This window comes from Mustela nivalis (genome assembly GCF_964662115.1).
Source record: "Mustela nivalis genome assembly, chromosome: 1".
Lineage (NCBI taxonomy): Eukaryota > Metazoa > Chordata > Mammalia > Carnivora > Mustelidae > Mustela > Mustela nivalis.
In genome coordinates this window covers 129,861,579-129,883,059 of record NC_139020.1, presented here as the reverse complement: position 1 = coordinate 129,883,059, position 21,481 = coordinate 129,861,579, and the positions used below count along the sequence as shown (strand labels likewise).

At 35.3% G+C, this 21,481-nt stretch overlaps 1 protein-coding gene across 2 annotated transcripts in view; it reads right to left on the bottom strand.

Annotated features, from left to right (window-relative positions):
• Positions 1–21,481, bottom strand: part of CAPN7 (calpain 7) — a 42,561-nt gene that overhangs the window by 1,825 nt on the left and 19,255 nt on the right. Inside the window, exons 8-19 of one of the 2 annotated variants that reach the window (XM_082684574.1) lie at positions 20,807–20,892; positions 19,493–19,586; positions 17,961–18,107; positions 16,701–16,807; positions 15,713–15,833; positions 11,418–11,562; positions 11,194–11,293; positions 10,737–10,872; positions 10,157–10,232; positions 6,031–6,176; positions 5,157–5,219; positions 1,595–1,725 (exon numbers count right to left, since the gene is read on the bottom strand). In XM_082684574.1, the coding sequence (XP_082540700.1) occupies positions 1,595–1,725; positions 5,157–5,219; positions 6,031–6,176; positions 10,157–10,232; positions 10,737–10,872; positions 11,194–11,293; positions 11,418–11,562; positions 15,713–15,833; positions 16,701–16,807; positions 17,961–18,107; positions 19,493–19,586; positions 20,807–20,892 (1,352 nt within the window). The remainder of the gene's footprint in view (positions 1–1,594; positions 1,726–5,156; positions 5,220–6,030; positions 6,177–10,156; positions 10,233–10,736; positions 10,873–11,193; positions 11,294–11,417; positions 11,563–15,712; positions 15,834–16,700; positions 16,808–17,960; positions 18,108–19,492; positions 19,587–20,806; positions 20,893–21,481) is intronic. The other variant, XM_082684575.1, reaches the window with a different exon arrangement.

Below are 21,481 nucleotides of genomic sequence, written 5' to 3'. Positions count from 1 at the left end.
AGGAAAAAGAACTGACACTGTATTCACACCAAATATAAAAATACATTCTATCTAGATGTAAAAAGCAAACCACAAAAGACCTAGAAAAAAATATGGTACAAATCTGATACTGGGGTGAGATTTCCTGCCCATAGCAAAATAAATCTGAAAAGACAGATCGGATTACTTTAAAAAGAAAATTTTCTCTACATTAAAAAATGATCTGGGGAAAAATACTTGCAAATATGTGATACGTGCCTAAAGTTAAGAAAACCATGACAATTCCAAGAGAAAAATGGGCAAAAGACATGAATAGGGAAAGCAAAAGATACACACTGTCAAACACTTTTATGTCAAATCCTTTTACTTCAATCTACGAATTGAATACAAAAGAGCAACAACTAGATAACCTTATTTCACCTACCAAACTGCAGAAAACTAGCTTAACCGTCTATAAAAGATTAGTGTTTGTAAAGAGGCAAAATTAAGGCTAATTTTACTTAGAAGTATTATTTTTATTGTTTTTTAAGCCTTTTTAAGTTGAGAAATAGAATACAATGTACACACAACATACAGCCTACATAACACATAAAGTGAACACATAGGTCGTCACCACCCAGATCAACGCAACTCTCAACACCGTAGAAGTCCCTGTACATGCCTTTCTCATTACAGCCCCTGTCCCCACAGAGCTAACATTTAACAATGTCCTACCTTCCTTTAAGAGCATGTTGACATATGTTAGTTTCAGATGTACAACAGTGATACAAGTTCTGTATGTTACCCTCACCACAGTGGGTGCACTCACTCACTGTATGGTGCAGCAGTATTATCGACTATATTCTCTGTTGTACTTTTCATCCTTCACTTATTTTATACTGGAAGTTTGTACCTCTTAATCTCCTTGACCTATTTCACCCATTTCCCAACCCCCTCCCCTACTTTCTTGCTTCTATATAGTCTGACAACCTAAGCACGCATCTTTAAATAGTAGTTTCATTTTGTTTGCTCCTCACTTAAGTGGAATCATATAGTTGATGTTCTATTATATACGGCTTCTCCTCAGCATTGTTTTTAAGACTTATCCATCATGTTGGGTAGCTATTATTTATTTTCATTGTTATGCAGTGCTCTATTTTATAATCTTCAATGCTACTGATGAACACTTGGGTCGTTAAAATGTTTGGGTCTTACAACAGTTTATCAGCCATTTTGGATTGTTCCTCTTACGACATGCCTATCCGAGCTTTCATTTTTTAAACTGTGGATTCTTTTTAATAACTAGTGTAGAGTATTTACAAATCCTTCTATGTGCTCTTTGTGTCTTAACTTTTTCTTTATCCTGAAGTCATTAAAATATCTCCTTTATTAACAGCCCAACTGCAATAGATTTTTAGATCTGATGTGAGAAAGTGGTCTAATTACCTTTTTGGCACATGAATACTCCAACCATCCCAGCACATTTATTCAACAGCCTATCCTTCCCCTGCTCCTCTGCAATGCCATCTTTTTCACTAATCAAGTGCCTATATATGCCTAGGTCTGTTTCAAAACCCTATTCTGTTCCATTAAACTCATGAAGATATTAACTTAAGAACGTTACTTAATCACAAACCTTGGTCCTCTTAGCTCAATCAGTAATGGCCCAGTCTTTTCTATATGGAATTGGTAGATGGGGTTATTTCTGTGAGTTTCTTGGAAATTTCCACATCCTCCAGCACTCTGGCCACTCCACTTTCCATTAATCTTTAATAAAAAAAAGTTTTTGTATTAGCAAAACTTCCCATTCTCCAATTCTACTTTAAGGACTTCAAAAAGGGAATGGTGTCACCAAGATGGCAACAAAGGTTCCTCCTGCTTTGCTCCCGTTCACAGGGACAACTAACAGCTATTCCAGAAGAGGATGGTACTGAGAAATTCCTGAACATGGATGTGAGGCAGAAGTACCCTCCTGCACCACAGAGCCCAAGACAGGTTACATTAGAAGGACAAGAGAAGCAGCTACATGTTGACTGCACCATCTCCAGGCCAGCACCAGGTGGTGATGTCTCCCCAGAGCTTCTGATTCTTCAGTGAACAAGCTTCCCCTAAGAACTGTGATTTGCTTTACAAAAGCCCCTACCTGATCTCACACCATAAGGATTACAGGAGAAACTGTGACAAAGAAAAGGGTGGAGCTTGCAACAACCAGCATGGGGACCTCACCTCAGCAGGCTGAATTCATTATACCTGCGGCACCCAAGTAGTAATTGCAGAACCAAGTTAGGGATATGCTTCACCCAGGAGCTTGGCGGGGTGCAGATCTGCCTGACTTGTATAGCCAAATGGTTCTGCTGGCCTTACAGCCTGGATTGCCCACATCAGGCAAGGAGCTGAATCACAGCCTCAACTGCTGTCGATGCTGCCTTCCAGCTCCATCTGACCAGAAGGGCTGGTGACAACTACTGGATGCTGTGCATTCCAGTGGCAAAGAGTAGGCAGAACCAAGAGTTCACGGAGCAAAGCCAGTGTGCCCTGTCTGGTTACAGCTTGGGGTGTAGGTGGGCTTATGTCAAGATAACAAAGAGATGCTTCTCCTGCTGAGCCCAGGCAGGAAATCTGATTTGTAGGCCTGCTCATCACTGAATATAGCCTTCAGGTTCTCTGAACAGTGAACTGAACCAGTGCACATGGAGAACTGCATAACCCAACAGCCCTTTCATAGTGGCGCTTGAACAAAAAGCACAGCTTGTGGGTTTGCCCTGTCTGCAGAGCAGAAGTGGTGGCCTCACCTGACTAGGGGATTCAGTACAGGTCCCCATACAAAGAGATGCACAACCCCTGGGTCCTGTCCTGTTGCCCTACCAAAGCAGGGAAACTAATTCATAGCCCCATCTACTACTGATTATAGTATCATGTCCCGACTTTGTAGTAAGTCTGACCAGAGAATCTAAGCAACTGTGGAGCCTGTTCCACAGCCTCATTTGGATAGGACCAAGCCAGCAGTCCTACCCAGCTGTTCTCTCTACCACCATTCCCATCCTCAGAGTCCTAACAGCGGCCTTGCCCCAAAACAGGCCATCATGGCAGGCCCAGTCTGCCCAAGGACAATACCAGCAGACACCCAGAAACCTAACTGGTTTAACTGTTAGTAAGCTAACTGGTGGAAAAAGTCCTGCCACAGCAAAGCTGGAAAGTTAGCCTAATCACTCAATGTGCAGATTTACAAACCTAAAAACGAATGATCACAAAAAATCGGGTAAATGGGACATCATCCAAAAAATGAGCAATGCTCCAATAACCCTAAGAAATGGAGATCTATGAACTGTAACACAAAGAATGCACAATAATCCTTTAGGAAGCTTAATGATCTATATGAAAACATACAATCCCCAGGGATGCAAGGATGGTTCAACACATGCTAATCAGTCCAGTGTGGTAAGTCACAATAGATAGAATGGAAGAATCTTATTCTTCCATTAGAAGAATCTGTCCACAGGCACAGAAAAAGCACCTGACAAAATTCAATATCCATTCATGGAAGAAATGCTTTCCTAAGAAATGTGGAATAGAAGGAACATATCTCAACATAATAAAGTCCACATATGACAAGCTTATAGTTAACATACACAATGATGAAAAGAGAATGCCTCTCCTCTAAGATCAGGAATAAGACAAAAATGTCCACTCTTACCACTCCTATTCAACATATTCTGGAAGTCCTAGCTGGTGTAATCAGACAAGAAAAAGAAAATGTAGCAAACTGGAAAGGAAAAATAAAATTGTCTCTATTTGCAGATGACACGATTTTATATATAGAAAAACCTAAAGACTCAAACAAAAGACTGTTAGATCTTATCAACAAATTCAGTAAAGCTGAAAGATACAAAATTAAGATACAGAAATCAGTAGCATTTCTATGTTAACAATGAAGTTTCTGAAAAATAAATCAATCTCAAAATAACAAAAATAATAAGATACTTAGGAATAATTTTAAGGAGATAAAAGAGCTATCATCTGAAAACTACTATTAAACATTAATCAAAGAAATTGAAAATAACACAATAAATGGAAAGATATCCTATGTTCATAGACTGAAAGAGTTAATATTGTTAAAATGTCAATACACCAAAAGTTACCTATAAATTCAATCCAATCCCTATTAGAGGACTCCAATGACTTTTTTTTTAAACACAAAAAACACTTAAAAAAATTTTTTTTTAAATTTTATTTATTTGACAGACAGAGATCACAAGTAGGCAGAGAGACAGACAGAGAGAGGGAGGGAGAAGCAGGCTCACCGCTGAGCAGAGAGCCCGATGCCGGGCTTGATCCCAGGACCCTGGGATCATGACCTGAGCCGAAGGCAGAGGGTTTAACCCACTGAGCCACCCAGGGGCCCCACACAAAAAACACTCTTAACATTTACACAGAACCACAAAAGACTCTGAATAGCCGAAGAAATCCTGAGAAAGAACAAAGCAGGAATAACACACTTCCCGATTTCAAGCTGCACTATAAAGCTATAGTCATCAAAATAAGTACTGACAGTATAAAAACCACATATAGGCCCAAAAGAATAAAGAGCCTGGAAATAAACCCAAGCATACATGGTCAATTAATATTTGATAAGGGAGCCAAGAATTCTCCCTCAAATCTTCCTCTACAGATGACATCTAGCACACCCTGCAAAACCAGTCTCAAATTCTATTTTCAAGGTTCAATTATGGATGTCTGGGTGGCTCTGTTGTTAAACATCTGCTTTCAGTTTGGGTCAAGATGTTAGGGTTCTGGGATGGAGCTCTGTGGTAGGCTCCCTGCTCAGCAGAGAGACTAATACTCCCCTTGTCCCTCCCCCAACTCATGCTTGTGCACTCTCTCTGAAATAAATCTTTTAAAAAAATAAATATAAAATGAAGGTTCATCTACATGATGAATCCTTCCCTAATGACCAAAGTCTGCATAATCTTTTTACTTTTAGCCTTATTTCTTTTCACAGAATCACTAAATGTTGTTCACTGAAGATCTTGTATTCCAACCCAGACTGGAGGCCACTTACATTTCCGGTATTACTGTCAAGTCCAGAATGTTTTATTTTGTAAGAAAATTCTTAAATGTGAATAAAATGAGAAAAGGAGAAAAAGACCAGGGAATTCTAACCGTTCTCTGATATTATGACCCAGAGAAAGAATTCTTACCTGTTTTGATAAGGTGTACGGTGAAGGAATCTTTGAAAAAGTAAAGCTGCAGGCTGAATATACCTAGATTTTAAACAAAATTTATTGTATTGATAAAGTTTATAAAAAACTCCATAGTGCATTTTGCTTATAAAAACTCCATAGTGATAAAGAATATACTAGAAGACTGAAAAATCAGTTGGCATAAAAGTAATTATTCTGTACACAGGCTTAATAAACTAGGAATTGAGCAGCTAGGGATCTTTTTCTGGCTTTCTCTGCTCCTATGTGTGACTCAGGACAATGTCCCTAGGCCTTGGTTTCTGCATCTGAACAAAAAAGGTGGGTAGAAGCAGCCACCCAATGTTCCTTTCATCACTAAAAATCTATTCAAGTTGAGCTCCCTTACTGATGTATGGGAAAAAACCTATGCAGAACAAAATTACAATAACCTTCTTCTACCCCAACCAACCAACTAACCGGCCCAGCTATAAGAGAGCAGTATATTCATAGGCAACTGATTTCCTTTCACAGAGTTCAAAGTTGTGTTTTTTAAGTCAATTAAAGTATTACATAGGATAAAGGAGTTCTTAACTGCTTGTTCTGAGATAGAATAATTTATTTCAGTGTATCACATTACCTCAGGACCAAACTATTATTCTGAAAATTAAAATGTTCATTCAATATGTCATTCAAAATAAAAATATTACTTTTCAAAAGCATTAATTTCTCTGGGAAGCATCGTAATTTAATGCTGAATTAATATAAGCATACACAAAAATTAATAGATAATTTTCAGAAATACATTTTTTTCTATAGCTAATCCCACTAAGAAGCAGAGCACATTATGTACTTGAAATTATTGTGTTCTGTCATTGTATGTTGGTTTACTCACCCGGACAGTATAATGGATTGTATTCTGCTTTTCATACTGAGAAACCACTAATGTAAAGGTATGGGTCCCAGGTGTGGTCAGCTTTATCTTAGTCAAATAATGAGGGCTGTTAATTCGAATGCCATCAATGTATGGAGGCGGGTCACCTACAAATAAGTAGGTTTACAGAAAAGGATACTTTAGTTTCTATACTTTTTAAATTAAAGTTTTATAGGTCATGATAGGAAAAAAAATTAAATGGATGGACATTCCTCCCCCTTGATTCCATCTTTAAAACATAATAGTACAAAAGGAATTTCAACTTCAAACTTTATAATTAAAAATTTTAAATAACTGCTAGTAAGTAAAGACTATCTTTTGGAATACACTCAATGAGACAGAAGATAATACCTACTAGTCCTGTGCTGAATTTTCTCCAGTAGAGGATTTTAAAATCAAGACCGGTGCTTTTTTATTTTGAGGCAATATTTTTTAAGATACAAAGTAGTATGTAAAAATATATCTATATTCCTCACCATTCAGAACTAAATTAAGATTTTTGGGAGTCATACTAGCTTCCTTATAAAACATCCCTTTTAAACACCACCCTTAGTCTCATTCTGTTTCACTCTGATGGGTTAATGGGCATCTTTTCTTTCTTTCTTTTTCTCTTTCTCTTTCTCTCTCTCTCTCTCTCTCTCTCTCTCTCTTTCTTTCATTTTTAAGATTTTATTTGACAGATAACAAGTAGGCAGAGAGGCAGGCAGAGAGAGGAAGGGAAGCAGGCTCCCAGGACTCTGGGATCATGACCTGAGCTGAAGGCAGAGGCTTTAACCCACTGAGCCACCCAGGCTCCCCTGGGCATCTTTTCAGTATTAAACACACACACATCCCTAAAAATGAATGAGTAAATGTTATTTCTGTGGGTATATATCTAAAAAAAGGACACCATATTGTCTTATTTTAAAGCTTTCATCTTTTACTCAATGTTTTTTAGATTCACGTTCTATATAGATACGGTTTATTCCTTTTAAAACTCTCTGTAAGAGATACCATTATATGAATATGACTTATTTATAACCTTATTAGTTATTCTGACAATCTCACAGATTATTTCCAGTATTTTGCTATTTCAAACAATGCTGCATGATATAGTCTCTGATGTTTTATTGCAATCAAGCCAATACAATAAAATTATTTCATGCATGTCAATTATTACATGTCATTTAAAATCAATGCTATACTGTTTAGCTTATTTAGGAATACTGAATACTTATATAATCTATTGAAAAAAATAAACATTTTAGTATCTCAAACAGGTAATAAATATCTAATGCTTAGAGTGGTGTGATCTAGTGTGAGGAGAAAAACAAAAATCTTGGACAAGATTTTTAACCTTTCTGTGCCTCAGTTTACTCTCTTATCAAATGGGAATGACAGAGAGTGTTTTTTAATTCACCTGAGTGCTGTAATGAAAATAAAATTGTAAACCAGAAATTATTTTTTTCTGAAAAGGCAGTATCATTAAATGTTAAGAGGGAGCATTGTTTAAAAAAAGTCCAAATAAAAAGTGCAACAAAAATATTTTTAAGTTCAAAAGCCATATAAATATCTTAATGCTAGGAATAGCTACTCACAATATTTGTGGTTTTTTGGTTGTATAGTGGCCAACATAATGAAAAATGGGAAATTTGGCTAATTTACCTTTAATCCTTGAAATCGTATGTGCCATGCCCATTCTGGAATATCAAAATCTCTTGATAATGACTGACTGATAGGAGTCAGGGCCTGTTCTCCGCCTCCCCCCCTCACCCCGTGTCAGGGGGATGAATACCATGTTTTTCTCTCACTAAATAAAAATAAGACTTAACGAAACCACTTTCTTTTGCCCAGCCTTCTTGAAAGAACGGTCAATAATTGCTTCCTTACCTCCCAGTCTCTCCTCAATCCACTCTATTTGCGCTTCTAAGCTTACCTCTCTACCAACTCTGTTCTTGTTAAGGTCAACAATGACTACCAGGATGCTAAGTCCAATTATTTCTTCTCTAACCTACCTTACCTCTAAAATAACAATAGATGCATTTGTCCACTCTTTTCCCTCATGAAACACTGTCCTCACTTGGGCCATGTAAATCTTACTTTATTTCCTCAGGTACTCTGTTCTAATTTTTCTGCAGTAACTCTCTTCTGCTCAACCTTAAGCTGTCTGAATCCAAGGGTCAGGTCCTGGGTGTTCATCTCTGTACCTACAACTCTCTCCAATGGCAGTGTATGCAGTCCTATCTTCAAAAGGCATCTGTATACCCCTGATTCTTCAATCTGCATCTATAACCCTAACCTTATCTCAGAACTCTACCCAAAAATCCAATTGTTTCTTTGGTTTCTATACCTGGATATCTAATAGGTATTTTAAATAAGTAACAACAAAAAAAATTAACTTTTGCTTTTACTCCACAACAAAACTGCTTCCTCTGCCCCATGCTCAGTTTTTGCCTATCTCAGTAAATGTTATAACAGCTTTTTATGAAGTAAGCCTAAAAATGAATGCAGATTAAAATTCATTAATTAATTAAAATTGAATTAATTAATTCAAAATTAACTAAGATCCTGAAAATCCTATTGAAACCCAAATCTGTCCACTCCTCCTCATCTATACTCCCCTATTATGCTAAGTTCTTTCTCAAAATCACTAATTTTGGGGATGCCTGGGTGGCTCAGTTAGTTAAGCAGCTTCCTTCAGCTCAGGTCATGATCCCAGCATCCTGGGATCGAGTCCCACATTGGGCTCCTTGCTTGGCGGGGAGCCTGCTTTTCCCTCTGCCTCTACCTGCCACTCTGTCTGCCTGTGCTCACTGTCGCTCCTCTCTCTCTGACAAATAAATACATAAAATCTTAAAAAAAAAAAAAAATCACTAATTTTGTACTTTTCCATTTTTTGTCCCTGCCAATATAATTCTACAAAGAATGGTCTTTAAAAAAATTTTGTATCATGTCATTTTCCGGATCAAGGCTCTCCAAAGATTTCCTATTACACTTAGAACAAAATCCGGCTCTCCAAAGATTTCCTATTACACTTAGAACAAAATCCAAACCCTGGTGTGGCTTACAGAACATCTGTCATCTGAGCCTGCATACCTTTCTGACCTCTTGATACCATACCACCCTAGGCCTACTGGCCTTATTTTTGTTTCTAAAAAACACTCTTTTGCCCTCATTTTAGAGTCCCCCAACTTGTTATTCCCTCTGCCTATAATGCTTTTCCCTTTATTTCTTTGCATGACTGATCCCCTTTTGTCATTCAGACTTCCTCTTACCCCTTCTCAAAAAGGTCTTCCATGGCCACCCAACCAAAGCAACCTATCCGTCACAAACACATAACCCTACTTATTTCTTTAGAGACACATCACTACCTGGTATTTTTCTTATTTCTGTCTCTCCAACAAGCACATAAACTAACAGTTCCTATGCTTAATATATGGTAAACTTTTTTTTTTTTTTTTTAATGTGAAAGGAAAGTGATTTCAATATAGTCTATTAAATGCCTCAGGAGCCCTACAGAGGGAAAGAGTCACGTTGCCTGGCAGAAAGGTTATCACAGAAAATAACATATAAGCTGGATCTTAACCATGTTTATTATATAGACTAGGGTAAGAGGAGTAAGTGGGTAGAGGAGAGGGAGGAGAGAGAGACTTGGGAGAAGAAACTGAATGAAAAGAGGGGAAGCAAGGGCATGGAATGTTCAGGAGTAATCAGTACCTCACTGAAGGCAGTATGAAAAGCTGTGGCCTGAGATAAAAGGCAACAGAAAGGTTAAGGTCAGGATATCAAGAGTCTTACAAACCATGCCAGAGTGCTCAGATTTTATCCAGGGGCCCATAGAAAATCACAGGATTTTTGATCAGATAGGATTTAAGTTTTAGAAATAAAACTCTGACAGCAATATGCAAGAATACTGGAATCTCAAATTCCTGAGGTCTCTAAATTAAAATCAGAACAAAACACCAAAGTAGCATAAATACCACCACATCTGTTCGAATGGTTTTTATTAGCCTATCAGCATTATTTCTGTGTATTATCTACATAAAGTTTGTCATTTTAATCAGGCAAATAAAATTTTAATGTTTGAATGTCTGTCTACTAAACATACCTGGGTAATAAACTTTTTTCCCATCAGTCTTGTATACAACCATTGTGATAAATTCTCGATTATTTGCAAAATCATCCTGGAAGTACAAAGTATCCAATATAGTTAGGAAAATGGGCTCAAAATGCTCTTAGTAGGGAAAAAAAATTCTAATTTTAAGAGCATTTCAGCTACTTAGTGCTGTAAAAACTGCTTTTCTGAATTAAACTCATTTCAATGGATGACCACATTGTATAAAGTAATACATTAGATAAGACTCTGAGGCTATTAAGATTATAGTTATGGTTTACAGAATCAGGCCTAATGATTTAACATCTTTAAACCCCCTTCAGAGTATTCTAATGATAGTATTCTTAAGACCTACATAATCAAGCTCAAAACCCTGACAAGCATAAACTCACATTCTTCTTCAAGATTTTAAGTATATAAATTTCCTTAGAGGAAAATACACATTTATGTAATACAACACTATCTTCAAGTCACCTATATAAATGAAACAGGCTGGTGACCAAATTACATATCTTATTCACAATGGTCTAATTATATTTTTTAAAGTTTCTGTATGGGACACATAAGAAGGTACCTTGTCTGTTATGTGTCTACTAAGCAAAACCCAAACTGCAGCACCCCCTTGTGGACACTGCACCTCCAGTTTGTACTGGGGGTTGTTGGCCAGACTATAGGCATCTTTCACAGGTCCTTGCTTGGCATCCCAAGTACTAAAAAAGAAAGTCAAGAAAGAAAACAGTAATTAAATTTTTCATTGAGCTAAAACAAACTATTTTAAAAATTTTTGTGTTTCCTAAAAAAAAAAAAATGTTTTGTGTTTCTAATACAACTAGGTTATCAGGATTTTTGTTTTATTGCTTAAATAATTTTGGGGATAACCAAAACAGCATATAAAGAAAATACCTATCACATGGCAGTCATTTGCAGGAATGACAAAAAAATGCTAATCTTCATAAGTTAATCCTTATATTTTACGTGATAAAAGTGGAGACCACTATAAAGCATATTCTGAAATATACAAAAAAAGTTACCTATGAATACATGTTGATTCTTTAAAAAGACCTGGATTCCAGCTCAAATAAATCACATCATAATACTGGCAGAGATCATCCCATGAAATCCAAAATATTCCTGAAAATTAGATGCCTGTTAATCCATACAATATCTTAATGACAAATAACTTCAGTTAATACATTTCATATTATTAAAGCATGTTGAAGATTGAATGATATCAAAATTGAAAAGATATATTTACCATTGTCTATTTTCTGAGCTGTTCGAGGATCAAAGTTTAAATATTTTTGTAACTCTGGGGTCCAGTTTTTTATATCATTTTCACTGTATCTTCCTTTCCAACGTAAATGACTCCAAGGATTTTTCAGCTGGATAAATCGCAGCCCCTATTAAGAAAAAAAAAAAAAGATAAAGTTGCAAAACAGTTTTACCAAATTTTTATTAGTTATATCATGCATTTTCTAAGAGAGGTTGCATTTTGAATACTGATCAATACTTTTCCTTCCACATCAATTTACAATATTCTTTAATCAATATTTTCACTACATAACTTATCTGATGCCTACCTATTCCCAAGAGCTATGCTGTCATATGGTAGTCACTACCCACAGGTGGTAATTAAAATTTTTTTTAAATAAAAAAATAAAAATCAATTCCTTAGTCACACTAGTCACATTTCAAGTGTTCAAGGACCATGTATAGCTATCAGCTTATGCACTGCACAGATACTGAACACTTCCATCATAGTAGGAAGTTCTTTTTGACAGTGCTGCCTTAGAGCACCATAAATTGCCCACCCTTTCAAAGTCTACTCTACTCTGGCCCCACTTTACTTTCTAGTACTCATACCCTTGGCTCTAATCTAGTCTTTTCTCTCATTATCCCCACAAATAATCCTTATTTACCCATGCTGTCCCCCTTTCCTGGAAAGCCCTCTCTGATCCCTTGTAACCACCCTTCTCCCTTAAGATCCTTTCAGATACTCCTTAGCTTTTTTCTCCACCGATTCTCTCAATGAAGACTGCAGCAGTGAAGAAGAGAAAAAAACAACAACAACATGGACTTTGGAGTCAGAAAGAAATGGGACCAAATGCCAGCTCTATTAATTAGCTTTATGGACCTTTGGTGGGTCATTTACTCTCTGATCATTTGTTTACTCACACATAAAATGAAGATTACAATATCCCCTAGAACACTGTTGTGAAGATTAAATGAATTAACATATCCAAAATACGCAAAATATTTAGTAATTAGTAATGGTCTTCTTTTAATTACTACTACTTCTCTAAACTTTGTAACATTAATATTCTATATTACTTTAGTTTAAAACAATTAATATTCTATCTTGTTTCCTACTTGTACAAATGCATGAGTTTTGTCTCCCCAATGAGACTGTAAACTTGAAATGGTAACACTACTGTCATTTTTCAGAAGTCCTGAGTTTATAAAACAGACTATTAAGGTTTTGGTAAGTGCTCAGCAAATACTGGGTGCGTCTACAGAACTCAGTACTTGAACTCAGAAAACCAAAAGAGCCTGTAAATCCAAAAGAGTGTCTTATTTCAAGCAGTCAAATTAGGAAATTGTATTCATTTTCTAATGATGTCAAACTATTTGGGGGACATTTTTGAAAGATACAGTCCTCAGCTATTTTAAATGTAGCAAATCATGGCCAGGGAAAGATGTGATATCTGGACATTCATTTCTCTCGAGAATCTTCCAATTCCTTTTCTCAATTTCTTCTTACCACTTGTCCACTATTGCCCCTGCCACACAGATATTTAACTCCCCTCCCTCCCGCCATAAAACCTAGTTCTACATAAGTAGGATATCTGCCTCCTGATCCCAGGGTCCTGGGATGAGTCTCGCATTGGGTTCCTTGCTCAGCAGGGAGACTGTTTCTCCCTCTGTCCCTCCCCCTGCTCATGTTCTCTTTTTCTCTCTCTGAAATAAATAAAACCTTTTCTTTTATTAAAAGATTTCATTTATTTGACAGAGAGAGAGACAGTAAGAGAGGAACACAAACAAGTAAGTGGGAGAGGGAGAAGCAGGCTTCCTGCTGATCAAGGAGCCGGATGTGGGGCTTAATCCCAGGACCCTAGGATCATGACTTGAGCCGAAGGAAGACGCTTAATGACTGAGCCACTCAGGTGCCCCAATAAATAAAACCTTAAAAAAAAAAAGTATATTCAGAACCCTAACACTTTTTAAAGAAGAAATATAAAGGAGAGAGATAATTGCTAAGCTCTTTTGGGGCAGGTCCCAGTCATCACTGACATTTTTAGGATGCTAAGAAGGAGCTATAGATTTTGTTTGAAGAGCCTGCAATTCAGAGGCCCTGAGTAGGGAGAAAAAATGTTAAGACTAAAAAAGGATCTCCTTTATGATAAAACATTCCATTTTCAAAATTATTTCCAAGGGGGAGCAAATGAAAAGAGTTGGACAGATTAAAAAAATCCCTTGGTAAGACATGTTGGACTTAGAGATGGCAGCTTGAAACTGAGATGCAGCTTCACAATAGACTATGGAATGTAACCTCAAACACAACAAAATGACCCAAAGGACTGCTGAGACTAAAAGTGTGAAGATCTTAAAATATTCAAGCTAGTTAGAGAAAAAAAAAAAAAGGAAACATTTGTATTAATAAAATCTTATTAAGTGAAGAAATTCACAAAACGTAGAAGATTGGCAATAGCTTTTGTCTAAGATTGGGTCTATGTGCACAACAGAGGTTCTAGAGATAAATGCCTAATGAGATAATATTTTTGGAAATATTTTAAAATTCAAGTCAGGACTAAGGAACTATCTCAAAATACAGACAGCAAAACTAAGATAAAAATGATGAACTAAACTAAAACTGCTGCTACCTGAAATTCTTTACTGACATTCAGCAAGCTTTTAAATGTTTTGTTTTCACATCAAACCACAGGTGCCTATTTCACTCATAAGTTATTTGTTTGGTTTCCTTTAAGCAATCACAACAAACAGCCTTATTATTCAAAGTAAATGACACAATCTTCACAGAAAATTTCTTCAAATTCAAGCTTACTTCTATATTGAATTTCATTATCTAAATTTAATTGTCTTGTTATTACCTCACTGTTGATCACCTACCAGGATTTTTTTTAATTAACTTTTTTTTGAAGACTTTATTTGTCAAAGAGAGAGAGAGAGAGAGAGCACAAGCACAAGCAAGGGGAGGGGCAGAGGGAAAGGGAAAAGCAGGTTCCTTGCTGAGCAAGGAGCCTGATGTGGGACTCAATCCCAAGACCTGAGCCAAAGGCAGGTGAGCCACCCAGGCATCCTGATCACTTACAAGGATGTTTTAACAATAAAATAACATACACATAGTATTAATGTGTATGTTACACAGCAAATGTTATGGCCAATATTTTGACTCACGTTTGTGGAAAATTCTAAAACACATTTCTATACCAAGCACAAATCTCTCAGCTTATTCAATTTCACATATTTTTTTTTTTACTTTAGGTAATCAATTTTTATGTTTTTAAAGGAAAACACTATTTATTTTATACACAATGGTTAGAGATACGGTAGTGGCTGATTTAGAAAGCCTTGAGACTAAATAAATTGATGTTGCAGCAGGTCCCTACTGCTTTCATACTTCATATAATTCCACAAGCTATATAAGAAAATCAATCTAATTAACACACAGCAGAACAATGTCATTGCTGATCGATCACTACTTCCTTCTGCAAGTTTAAGCAGGGGAAAGTGAACACATGGCTAGTTAAACTTTCCAGTGACTACACAGCTTAGGTACTCTCTATCATCAGGGATAAAGAATCCTCCCTTAACAATCTCTGTACTTTCTAATCCATAGAACAGATCTCTTTTTCATTTAAAAAGAGGTAATCAATAACCCAAGAAGTAATAAAGTCAACTATTCCAACATTTGAGCAAAGAAAGAATCTGAAATGCCTGAGAGCATGTTAGGGCTGCTAGGAATAGAAACATTTGCAAATCCATTGGCATATTTCTTATTCATAGATATTCCCTTATTTTTTTGTCCTTTCGTAAATATTTACTGAATGTCTACCATGCTCTAGAGCCTAATGCTGTGACTACCCCCAACATCAGCAAATAGCTCAGAACCTAGAGGGCTACATGTTTACCTCAACAAATTTTGAGACAAATTTAATGACTTTAAAGAGGCAAAAGGCATTTCTGTTTTGTCATCAATATCTGCTATCACTGCCATTACATTTCCCATCTTTTTATTTCATAATTTCTAATGGTCAAGGTCAAATTATTTAATATAATAGGTAGAATGATTTTTAAAACTTCATCTGAGCCTTGATGTGTCAGTATTCAAAAGCTATTATACTACTGATGAGCACTGGATATTGTATGTAAGTGACGAATCACTGAATTCTACTCTAGAAACCAATATTGCACTGTATGTTAACTACCTAAAATTTAAATTAAAAAAAAAAAAGCCTATTACACTATTTGGGATCCTTGCAATATCTTACAATCAGGTATGAGAAAGAAGAAAAATATGTAAAGCAAAACCTTGAACTCTCTAATATCCAAAACAGCATATGCATGTGTGGGAACCAGACCCCACTTCTCTCCTTCAGCTTCAGTCATCATTCCAGTTGATGCAGTGATGAGGACATCCCCTTTGTGAAACCTGGAATGACCCCAATAGACAAATAACTAAAGGAAAACATCAGATTTATACCATCAGATCACACTACCTTTCCTTCAGTCTAATAGTTTACATGAAAATTTCCACAAATTTGACATCTTTTCTAAAATGGGATATTCCCAACACTCCTTAGAGAACAAGAACTATGCTTCTTTTCACAACATATCAGATAAATTATTACACTGCCCCACCCTTCTCCAGTTTTAGATAATTGTAAGGTAGAAACTTACCAATGAAGGAAAGCAAATGCTAAGTTTTCAAATGATTTACAAATGAAGTTGAAGATGTCAAATACACTTTGACAAATCTTCGAAATTTTCTAGTTTCACTACTGAATATGTATTACTGCACAACCTTCCCATCTCTACCTATGGATTATTCATTGAAGGCTTAAAAGCTGTCGTCTTCTTTATATTCTCATACTTCTCTTTTTCCACGTTCCCTCAAAGTAAGTACTTAAGAAGTATGAAACAATTTGCCCATATGACATATTCCAGATTCAAATGTTTTGGATTATTTATAATCTGGATTAATTGTCACTATCACTGAGGATGACTGAGGGCTGGCCATAGCAAGTACATAAAGTGAAGTCCATTTTCAAAACACAATTTCCTGGGGGTACCTAGCTTACTCAGTTGGTGGAGCATGTGACTCTTGATTTGGGGGGTCATGGAGTTTGAGCCACAAGTTAAGTGTAGATTACTTAAACAAACAAAAATAAAAATAAAAACACATAAAACCAGAATTTCCCTAAATAACTAAAAATGCAGCCTCTGTATTATCTCTTCTAAAGCATGAATTTGTAAAAACTGCCTCTTTTACTATCAAAGAGAGAGAGGAAATGTTTACCTTTGATAAAGCATTCTGAAAGAATTATCCTTACTGAAAGTCTGGCTATCTGAATGCATAGCAATCCTTTCTGGTATCCACCCAGTCAGTGCATGAAGATCAATATTCTGCCAACATAAACACATTTTCAGGACTGTCAATATTGTTTCCAAGCTCTTTAATAAATCCCCATGGTAGCTATTAAATATCATCGATTGTTTTCGACCAGTAATACGTTTCTTATTTAACTCAAGTTTCTACCCCGATTTAAGCACAAGTTTATTCCTTATAATCTGTTGTTTTTTCTGAACACAACAACTGTCCTACTGGTAAATACAATGAAAAGCTAAAAACATGTTACAGATAAAAGCTGCTTTAATAATGACACTGACAGTCACTTAGTGAGTTCTTAGAACAGTCACTTTTCTAAAGTCTTACATATATTCTCATTCTTTCTCTCTCTACGCTGCACTGGGTAAATTAAAAGGCACTGAATTAGAAACTAAACTATAAATATATTTGAAGAACAGAACAATTGAGCATGTAGGCCAAGAAGATATTTTAATATCCTATTACATTTAAGTATGACCTATACATTCTTTGCCTAGCATTATAAGAACCAGGAGTGTGAAGAAAGCCTGGTATTAGGTGGGAAACTAATCAGCTATGAAGGATGGATAACTTGCATACTTTACTTCATTTAATTTTCCCAACTCTGAAAGGTGGGTATTATCCTCATATTACAGACAAGCAAAGATGCTAGGAATGGTTACATACCTTTTCTAAGGCCACAGTCTGGTTAGTGTCCTAATTCAAAGTTATACTAATCTAATTTTTGGCATAAGCTCAGTCTACCTCATCCAACTAAAGGACACTGGCACACACCTTGATTTTGTAGGTTAAGCAGTGTTAAGACTGGGAAAAACTAAAACACAAACTCCTTGAACCTGAATTTATAATCCAAAGAATACACATAAGGATGACAATATGACACATCCCTTTGATCTGAAGAGACTTCTTTGGAAAGGTATGCTGTATCTAATTGGTCCTGTATCTCAACATGACAGCAGACTTGCATTTTAGGCTTCCCTGAATCCTTTACAATGCAGTATCCTTGTGAAAGAAAATAGTTTTCCTTAATAAGGTGATTGATTAACATTTTTCAGAGGTTCAGATTCTGTTTCATTTTCCTTTAAATAAAAATATCATCTATAATCTCTCACATTTAAAATAGTCATATTAGATAGCATAAGTCTGTGTCTGGATCCTCCGGATACTTACCGAATTGGATCCTGGGAAATCATATCCTCCCATGACCTTCATATATGCTTTTTCTATGAGAGAAACCCATAATTCACTTTTGTTGTTAGAATAAGAACAGAGCAATTCTCCCTTATGATCAACAGGTAATTGATCATCAATGATCACCTAGAGAAAGAAAACATTAATTTCCTTAAGTGGTACAAAATATCTTAAACCCTTTCTATAAAGGGAAAAAAATACCCTTTCATATAGATGAAATAAAAGACATAATATGCCCATTATTAAAGTAATGATAGCTTCATATTTCTAGAATCTGCTCAATTTATAAAAATTATAAAATAATTAAAAAATGTCTTTATTCCATTTTATAGGCTGTCTGTCATGTGATCACCTTGAGCCAACTGGTTAAATGGATCTATATCATCAAAATTATTACAGATTCTAGAAATGTACATTTTATCTAAAGTAATTATAAAAGGGCCTCACTTTTAAGGTAAATAATATTACTACATATAATTTTAACCTAAAACTGCAAAAAGACTCATGTTATGTACAGTTGTAAAAGAACATTATGGCCAAAAGATACATTTAAGTAATACAGGAAGTGATCACCACAAAGATACAGTTTCTAAGTCACACCAGAAAGTGATTTGGGAAATGAGAATAGGAAAAATTCTGATCTAATACTAACAAGAGGATTATGCAACTACATTTTCAAAGATTCTTTAAACAATGGGTTAAAGACTACAGAAAAAATCATTCCCAATGATTCCGCTTAATTTTTAAGTAATCATCTAGAGCAGCGGTTCTCAAAGGGTTTTCTTAGCAACACCCGCATCATCTGGGAACTTGTTAGAAATGCAAATTGTGGCCCCACCCCACAAACTGAGGGGTACAGGACAGCAATCTGTGTTTAATTAAGCCCTCCACATGATTTTATACATACCAAAATCTGAATATTACTGAGCCACTGAGCAACTTCTCAGACTGAAAGTATCAGGGGATTTGTTTAAATATAGATTCTGATTCAGTAGGTTCAGAAAGGCGTTAAATTTTTCAATTCTAACAAGTTCTCAGATAAGTGCTCATGTTGATCCATGGACCTGAGTAGACAAGAGCTAGAGAATCCCAACAATGCCAGGCCATTACCTAAGTTCATAGTTCTTAAAAAAAGCAGTATAATTTCAGACTGTATATATTTCACAAAAGAAAACATAATCTGAAAGACTTCTTAGGTTTGAGGTTATGACTACATATATAAACTCTTGTGACCTTATAGTTTGCCCTATTTCCTTTCCCTTTTAATCAATTAAGAACTATCAGATTAAAGTTTAAGCATCAGTAATCATTAGCCCAATGTTACTTTTTGAAACTTTCTATAAATTTCCCAAAATCATCTTTAAAAAGACTTTCTTAATTTTTAATTATTAACATACGATGTTAATGGTAGCAATATGCATAACACCATAACATTTCTTAATGATTCTACTCAATATTCAAAGGTGGGGAAGGAGAGAGAAGGGGTTGGGGTGGGGAGAGATATTATTCACCTTTCTTGGGACACCATTGAGGTGAAGTTTTACCATATACTTTCCACATGGATTGTATTCTGGCTCACCATCCTTATTCTGAGGGTAAATTATGCTTTTGTAAGGAAAATAAATATTGAAATACCAAATTAATATTCAATATAAACTACTATGCAGGATATTATATTTTCTTTAGACATATGCTATTGTCTTGGCAATTTTATAAAAACAAACAATATTTTTCTGTGATAGGCTTAGGAAAAGAATTTCACCCTAATCAAAGTGCTTATTTAATATAAAGAAAATATCTTATGAGATCATAGAGCAGGGCACAAATTTCACAATACTCTGAAAAATACTAAGTTTCTAATTATAAACTCTAATAAATTTTCTAATAAGTGGATATATTTTATGCCAGTTGAAATAATCTTCTCTCACTGGCTCAAGAGCCATTTCAATGAAGAACTAAGGCAACTAACTACAACTCTGACAGAGATAAAGTTAACACAATTCTGATAAAGCTACACAAAATTATTTAGTAAGACATTTGTATCAGTATCAATTATTTTTACACTATATATTATTTACTTATATAATCTATTTATCCAAGATGGCAAATAGCTTAAAACAAAGGTCTGGTTTATCTTTGTGATCTCAGGACTTACACAAAAACCACTAAGGAAAAGATGCATGAAATAGTATAATGCTTAGTTTGTATAATAAATGATCTTTAGCTAACAAAACTTTTAAAAAATTGAGAGGAAAAACTATTTCAGTAACATTTCAGCAATCTAAAGCAGTTTTAGCCAAAAGAAAGATTTTCTGTTTTCCAGGTACCATATTAAAAGTTAAAAAGGTGACATTTTAATATATTTTATTTAACCAAACTTATCCAAAATATTGTTTCAGTGTGCAATCACTATAAAAATTTGAGGTATCTTCCAATTTTATATTTTTTTGGGCTTAGTTTTCAAAATCTGATGTATTTTACATTTACAGCTCATTTTGATTCAGATAGACCTTTTCAAGTATACAATATCCACATGCAGCTAGTGGCTACCATATAGCATAATATAAATATGATATGATTTTACTTTGACCAATTTTATTTCAAAACATACCTATTTCATATATATTAACACATGTATATACATTCTTAATACTATTTTATGAAATCTTTCCACATTCACAAGTCATCTGTTTAACATACAAGGCCACAATATTCTTAAGTGATATGCCTTCTTCACTTTCTATGCAGATAAAACCAAAGCTGTTAACTTCTAGTCAAGAAACAATTATATGAAAAGGGCTAAAGGGACAAATACAAAATTTTACCTGGTAATCAACTTCTTATTAAATCGTCTTTCATAAGCTGCACTGATAGCCAGTGATGCCACAAAGGAACAATCTGATACTATTGTCTGTTAATAAGAATGTGTTAATATATTAATTCATTCATGTAATTTCAACATTACAACTATATTTAAGCACTACACCTATGCTGCCTTTTTATACTGAGTTAACTGCTGCTTGAATACCAAAATGAACAGAAATGCTATATTGCAAACTATTTTCTTCAAATAAATTCCAGAAAAATTGAGTAAAATCCTTCAATAAAGTTAATTTAGAATAAATATGTATTTCTTACATGGATAAAAGCATACTCACTGAATCCACAAGTTTTTAATAATTTAAAGGCATTTTTTAAAAAGTTTATTATAATATGACCAACTAAACTGAATATGCACATCAAAAGATTCTTGAATCACAGTATTTCAGGACCATTACTTTTTAATTTTTTTAGGATTGTATTTACTTATTAGAGAGAGACAGTGAGCACAAGCAGGGCTGGAGGGTGGGCAGAGGACTTCCCAGACTTCCTCTGGGATGGGCAGAGGAAGAAACAGACTCCTCACTGAGCAGGGAACCCAAAGCGATCCCAGGACCCTGAGATCATGATGTGAGCGGAAGGCAGATGCTTAACTGATGAGCCACCCAGGTACCCCAGGA